The sequence below is a fragment of the Suricata suricatta genome, chromosome 2 (genome assembly GCF_006229205.1).
Source record: "Suricata suricatta isolate VVHF042 chromosome 2, meerkat_22Aug2017_6uvM2_HiC, whole genome shotgun sequence".
Lineage (NCBI taxonomy): Eukaryota > Metazoa > Chordata > Mammalia > Carnivora > Herpestidae > Suricata > Suricata suricatta.
The window spans coordinates 170,276,447-170,283,173 of record NC_043701.1 but is presented as its reverse complement, the minus strand read 5'-3'; the positions used below and the strand labels follow the sequence as shown (position 1 = coordinate 170,283,173).

Sequence of the window (6,727 nt, the reverse complement as noted above, 5' to 3'; positions counted from 1 at the left end):
TTAAAAAATTTTAAAAATTGTATGCATACACATAGATGCACACCTTTATGTTACAGAGGTGCATGAAGAGGAGATTGTTCAAGCAACTAAAGGGGCGCCTGGGTGGCTCAGTCGGTTAAGCCTCCGACTTCGGCTCAGGTCAGATCTCACATTCGTGGGTTCGAGCCCTGCGTCGGGCTCTGTGCTGACAGCTAGCTCAGAGTCTGGAGCCTGATTCCTGTTCTGTGTCTCCTTCTCTCTCTGCCCCTCCCCCTCTCATGCTCTGTCTCTCTGTATCAAAAATAAATAAAAACATTAAAAAAATTCAAGCAACTAAATCTATGACAGCAGACTAAAACACTGCGGGGGGGAATAAAAAGGCGAACAAAGAGTTCAGGGAAAAAAAGAAACAAAAGTTCCAGCTGTTAAAGACAGCTTGCTTGTGTACATTTTTAATTGAGAAATGTGGTTATAAAATTACTCCACTGAATAGATTTAAAGAAGTGATTTTCAAATGTCAGTATTTACAACATACCACCGGTTTTCGTAATTTCTGGGAAGTGCACCAAAAGGCTTTACTAAGACTTATGAAATGACCATTCATTACAGTTCCTGTTGCTCTGTCACCGAGAGGCACCTGCCTAACCCAAGACTCAGAGACTTGGGAAAACCGAAACAGTCTCACGTGCTTCGCGCCTATTTGACAAGAAATGCGTATGTCACCTTAAAACATCTGAGCGCACGTGCAGTTTTATAACATTATTTTGCAGCTACGTGAATGAAACATAGGGTGGCCACTGTTCTGAAGGGCTGAACTGGGTCAGCTGACCTTACGGCTTTCGAAGGTTCTTAGGACTTAACAGCTGTATGTTCTGGTTATTTCATTGGGTATCCTTGACCCTAAGTGGCTACTCGGGTCAAAGGAATTCCGGTCCAGGATGTTGAGGGCTTTTCCGAGTCTTGTCTGGGGTGCTGCGACCCAAGGGTTTCTCTGGGATATTTGGAGGGAGCGAGGCCACCCCTCGTCACCACTCTTGCCCTCCCGAGCTCTGGCTGGGAGCACTCCCTAACCTCAGCTTTGATCTCTGTCACCAGCCCTTTCAGGTGGGGCTTGGCTTTGGAGATCCAAAACGTCTGATGCTTCTGACCCACAGAGCACTCGGGCTTCTTGCCAGGAAGCCCTGTGACCTGCCGCCCCAGGGCCAAGCGGGAGGGGGGAGGGGCTCCTCCGTGCCCCGGCATTCCTACCTGTAACCAGAAAGCACTGTAGAGGTGTTGGGTGGTGGGGGTACTGTGTGTGCTCTAAGCTCAGCTCCACCCACGGTTTGTTTTTAATTAAAATAATGTTTATTTATTTATTTTCGAGAGAGAGAGAGAGCGAGAGCGAGAATCCCAAGCAGGCTCTGCACTGTCAGCACAGAGACCCAATGCGGGGCTTGAAGTCACAAGCCCTGCGATCATGAGCTGAGCCGAAACCCAGAGCTGGACGCTTAGCCAATGGAGTCACCCACATGCCCCTCCAACACTTATCAACTGTCATCAGAGAGGCAAGCTAGTAAACCTCTTTGTGCCTCAGTTTCCCTACCTACTAAATGGTGATAACCATAGAACTATGTCCGGGGATTATGAGGACTGCGTGCAATACTGAGCTAGGACACGAGAATGTAATAAATGAAGTTGTTATTATTATTAAGTGCAAAGTTTAGAATTTTAGAAGGGAACTCAGGAAAAGACAAGGTGAGGATCAGCAGATGGCACCCTTCCTTCCAGGGAGTGCGACCCTAAAACCTCCTGTCATAGCCCTGGATTCTGCCTGGCAGCCACACCTGGTCCCAATGGGCAGCAGCAGCCCAGGCTCTGCCCTGGAGGAGGCTGCAAGTCACCTCTGACGAGGACCGTCCAGATGCACAGCAGCCAAGCCGGTGACACCCCCACCCCCGCCCTGCCCAGTTTGGTTTCCCCCACACCCAGGCTTGCCCCCAGAGACAGGAAGTGCACGCAGGCACCCTAATGTTGTCACACACAGCTGTCAGGGTTCTGTGCAAATGGTGCACACACAGCACAGACTTCCTGCCCTGAATGTCCCTCTCCCCAGGTGCCTGCGAACATGGCTGCGGCATGGCAGGCTGGAGGGGCCCGGGGCCCCTGTTAGCCCAGGAAACGTACCTGAACAGCGATGGCACAAAGGAAGACCGGTCTGGCTTAGCGTCAATTGCATCTCCGCTTGCTGAGTCCCCAGCTGCCTGCTCCCGGCCACAGCCCTGATCGTCTGCCATCTGGAAGGAAGAAAACCGAACGTTCTAGTTCTAACTGGTATCTCGTGGCATCGCTGGCCTCATGATACTTTTAAGTGGCACTCATTATGTGATATAGTTTTTAAAAATATTTTTAAGTTTATTTATTTTGAGAGAGACAGTGAGAGTGCTAGCCCGGGAGGGACAGAGAGAGAGAGAGGCGGGGGGGGAGGGAATCCCAAGCAGGCTCTACACTGTTGGCACAGAGCGAGGATGTGGGGCTTGAACTCAAGAAACTGTGCGATCATGACCTGAGCCAAAATTAAGAGTCAGATGCTTAACCAACTGAGCCACCCAGGCGCCCCTAGGTGTTATAGTTTTTAATTAAAAACTTGCATATTTAGGCTCCAGGGCTCCAGCACCAACCATTCATTGAAATACTTGATTGCCAACTCTATGAGGCATTGTTCCAGGGAGGGAGGACCCAGCAGCAAAGAAAATAAAAGCTGTGCCCTCAGGGAGCTTCTACCTGGCATCCTTGATTTTGTGAAAGATCCCTGTGTCTGAGAAACTCCGGAAGGTCTGTAACAACAAGAAACTCCCCTACTTTCCTGACCGGTGATAAGGGGCTCAGCCTTTGCCTGGCATCACTTGAAACCAGTTTAAAAACATTAGCAACCTGGGGTATAAAGCTTTCTGTGTCAGATTGTTTTACACGGTTCTACCAAAATAGATTTCCGTCATATTATTTTCCTCCTCCAGAATCTTTAAGCGATCCCTACGGTCTAAAAGGTCAAATTTAAGCCCACCTCCTGGGATCTTAAGACCCTTTATTATCTACTACTGGAGTCAGCAAACTATGGCCCACCACTTGTTTTTGTAAATAAAGTTTTATTAGAATACAGACATACCCATTCATTAACATTTTGTCTATGGCTGCTTTCCTGCCACCACCAGAGTTGAGCAATTGGGACAGAGACCATATGTCCTGAAAAGCCTAAAATATTTACCACTTGGTTCTTTATATATATATATACATATATATATATATATATATATATATATATATATATATAAGTGGGATCTCCCACTACTCCCTCTACTCTAATAAGTAAAAATAGGGGCTCCTGGGTGGCTCAGCAGGTTAGGCGTTCTACTTCACCTCAGGTCATGATCTCACTGCTCTTGAGTTCGAGCCCCGCATCAGGCTCTGTGCTGACAGCTGGGAGCCTGGAGCCTGCATCATATTCTGTGTCTCCCTCTCTCTCTGCCCCTCTCCCACTCACACTGTCTCTTTCTTTCAAAAATAAATAAACAACTTAAAAAAATTTTTAAAGAAGTAAAAATAAGAATAGAAACTGATTTATTATTTGCTTGTGCTAATTGTTTTGTAAGCATTATCTTTTTTAAAACTCTTTATGATGCTGTTAGACCATCCCTATAAACACTGCTTTTTGACGGATGAGAAAGGTGAGGCCAGAAAAAGTGACACAGCTTGTCCCAGGTTGTATTACTAGTGAACAGCAGGACTTGGATCTGAAGCCGGCAGCATGCACCCCAGAGCACACCCCCTGACCATCACACCACGCAGCCTCCCAGCATCCTTAAGCATATTATGCTCATTTCGGGTTCCGTCAGGGCTCATAGTTCTCTTTCTGGAAGTCACCACCCATACATTTGCCGGACACGACATCTTTGTCCAGCTGGCTAATAATCTATCTTCAGAATTCAGCTTAAATAGCACCTCCTTCAGGAGGTCCTCCTTGATTACACCTACCTCATCAGCTCCTCCCATCTCTGTTCTCTTTGTCCTTTATTTATTTTCACTCGGCTTATTGTTTAGCTCAAATACAACAATTCTAAGTTCATCATGGCAGAAGCATGGTAGGCACACAAAAGGTGCTTACTAAAGAAATATTAATTGAATGGGAAGCTGGAAGAAACAAATGTCCCAAGGGAAGCGAATCCGCTAAAAGGGATATATAGCTGGTTGGAAGAGTTTAGTAGAGCCTGCACTAACGCCGTTTTTCCTACATCCAGTCCTGTTTCCTTCCCCGTGAAGGACTCGGCTTTCAGTAACAGAGAAAACCCTCTCCAGAGTCTAAGTTCTGCTGGTCTCAGTCCCTGGGCAATTGCACAGAGTGGCCACAGCGCACAGGTGCAGGTCTGCCTTCCTGTTAGGCTCACCGAGGGCTGTTTTCACTCAGTCAGAACACAAGAAGGCGTCCACTGGACGGAACACATTGTGCCCCAGACACAAGTCATGACTTCTGGAGGCGGGAGAAGGAATCCGGTTCGAGGAGAGGGATGCATCCAAGGGAGCAGAGTGCTGACCTAGTGGCTTTGAGTTCCGAGTAGCATTATCAGGTCACCTTGCAGCTGACCTTAGGGGCGAGCTGGGCAGTAAGGAGAGAACAGAGAGGGAAGGAGGGTCCCATAGGAGCTTTTTACAATGACTGCGAGAAGTCAGGTGGCCATCTTGTTTCTCAACACATCATCAACCTTCCACCGTCGCCAGCAAGGCGTGTTGCGTGTTTGGTTGGGGGCGGTTAGATTTTTCAGATTAGGGTGCAAAATGTTCCTTGAAAACAGAGATAACCCCATCCCCAAAGGAGGTAAGCGTGAATGCAGGCACGCAGAAATGCTCAGTTCTATTTCATTTCCTTTTTTACAGACTTATTTTTCAATGTGGATTGTTGTTAATAAAGCACAGAAATACTTTTTAAAGTTAGCCAATTAAAGTTACACAAAATCCATCAGAAGAGGACACTACCTTCGACATGTGGTAATTAAGCCTTGAGCCTTTTGCTAAGGCTAGTCTCTGGGGCTGAAGGTAGGGGGTATGATGATAAAACAATGTGACCAAAATTTTTTTAAAAGGAGAACCCTAAGCAAAACAGCTCCTAAGAAAACTTTTGCTTGATGGTGTTGGGGGTGCCGGGAAGAATGCAGGGCAGCTTCTCTTCAGATACCCACTGGGAGCCTAAGGCACCAGGCCATGTGCTAGGAGCCGGGGACACTGCTGTGAACAAAATGACCTGGTGCCTGGATGGGGGACAAACTTTGATAAAAGGAGGGCACAAATGTCAAGCTGCAACTGTAGTGAGTGCCATGCGGACCAAGAACCTGTGGCCATATTGGGGGAACCCAACTGGACCTCAGAGGAATTAGGGAAGGTTCTCAGGGGAGGAGACACCTGGTCTGAGGTCTGAGAAGGGGAAGCCCAGAGGGTGGGGAGCGGGGTGCTGCAGGCTGAGTGGAACCGCACTCTCAATAAACTCTTGCCATACTCTGTCAAAGCAGGGGTGCGGCTTGAACTCCTTGTCCTTCCCAGCCACGTGGAGAGGACTTTGGACTTGACTACACAGATGTAAAATTCAAGCTTATTTCTATGGATCAGCCATTGAAGGCTTTCCAAAGCTTTCTCTGCAAACACTAGACCAGAAGGGTCTTCTGTCTGAAACCCATGGCACCTTGCTGGGTTGGTGCTGATCACTGTACCAGGGGACAGCAAACACTCAGTGACTCTGTTACTCCTATGAGTTGGGCTCGATTTCTGGGTGAAATCGAATTCACCCAGAACAAGGGTGATGACCAAGCAGGATGCCTAATCTTGGCCACATCATTTCAGTCAGGCCAAGACTTGGATTTCCACTCCTCCTCATAGCCTGCCAAGAAAATGCAGGCCTATCTCACCTACTGTTATTTCCCGGTGCTCTTCCCCTTTGTAAGGGCTCAGGCTGTAGCCCCTGAAGGAGGAAATAACCTTAAGTAAACAAAGGACAGGGGCCGCGGAGCCCCCAGAACAAGAGTTCTGGCGAAGAGGCCTAGGAAGGTCCCACATAGAATAACCCGTAAGTGATTTTACTGCCCCATAAACAGAATACTTGAGCACAACGGTGAAAGGTAGCAAGGTGGCCCATAGGCTTCCTTTTTTCACTTCCTCAGATCTTCAAGAACTCAGTGCCTGCGGCGCGCACTGACCCCGACTGAGGGGCTATGCACCTGTCACCTCCTTCCAGCCTCGCCGCAACCACCAGCCCGTGTCACCACGGTTCCCATTTAGCGGACAGGCACAGGGAAGACAGAGACCCACAGCTGATGAACAGGGGCGCGGGGGCTGGCGCCCCGGGCACACACCTGAGCGCCTACTGTCTGCCTTGGGAGAGAACGATCCCCTCCTTCGCGTCTCAATCCACGCCCCCTTTTCCAAATCCCGAACAGCACGGCAGTCCCAGCCGGCTGGCTCGTGGGGAAGGGAGGACGCGCTGAGCTGAACAGGCGATGCCAGGGCCCTTTCCCCAAAGTTTCAGCGCGGGCCGGCTGGGGGGACGGAGGGCGACAAGGTAGGGGGGAGGTTGTGGAGGGTGGGAAGGAGCGCAAGCGGTGGGCAGGGGCAGCAGTTACCGGGACCCGGGGCGGCCGTACGGCCACGCAGTCAGAACCGGCGTCCGTCACGATCCCTCGGTGCTGAGGGTCTGGGGCTGCCCAAAAGAAAGCGAAAGTAAAAGCCC

The 6,727-nt window shown here is 49.3% G+C and overlaps 1 protein-coding gene across 2 annotated transcripts in view; it reads right to left on the bottom strand.

Moving 5' to 3' along the window:
* CASP7 (caspase 7) overlaps window positions 1-6,727 on the bottom strand; it is a 30,719-nt gene extending 23,992 nt beyond the window's left edge. Inside the window, exons 1-2 of one of the 2 annotated variants that reach the window (XM_029932602.1) lie at window positions 6,621-6,727; window positions 2,146-2,255 (exon numbers count right to left, since the gene is read on the bottom strand). In XM_029932602.1, coding sequence (XP_029788462.1) covers window positions 2,146-2,255 — 110 coding nt within the window. In that variant the 5' untranslated portion in view covers window positions 6,621-6,727. Of the gene's footprint in view, window positions 1-2,145; window positions 2,256-6,353; window positions 6,565-6,620 lie in introns of those variants that run through there. The other variant, XM_029932603.1, reaches the window with a different exon arrangement.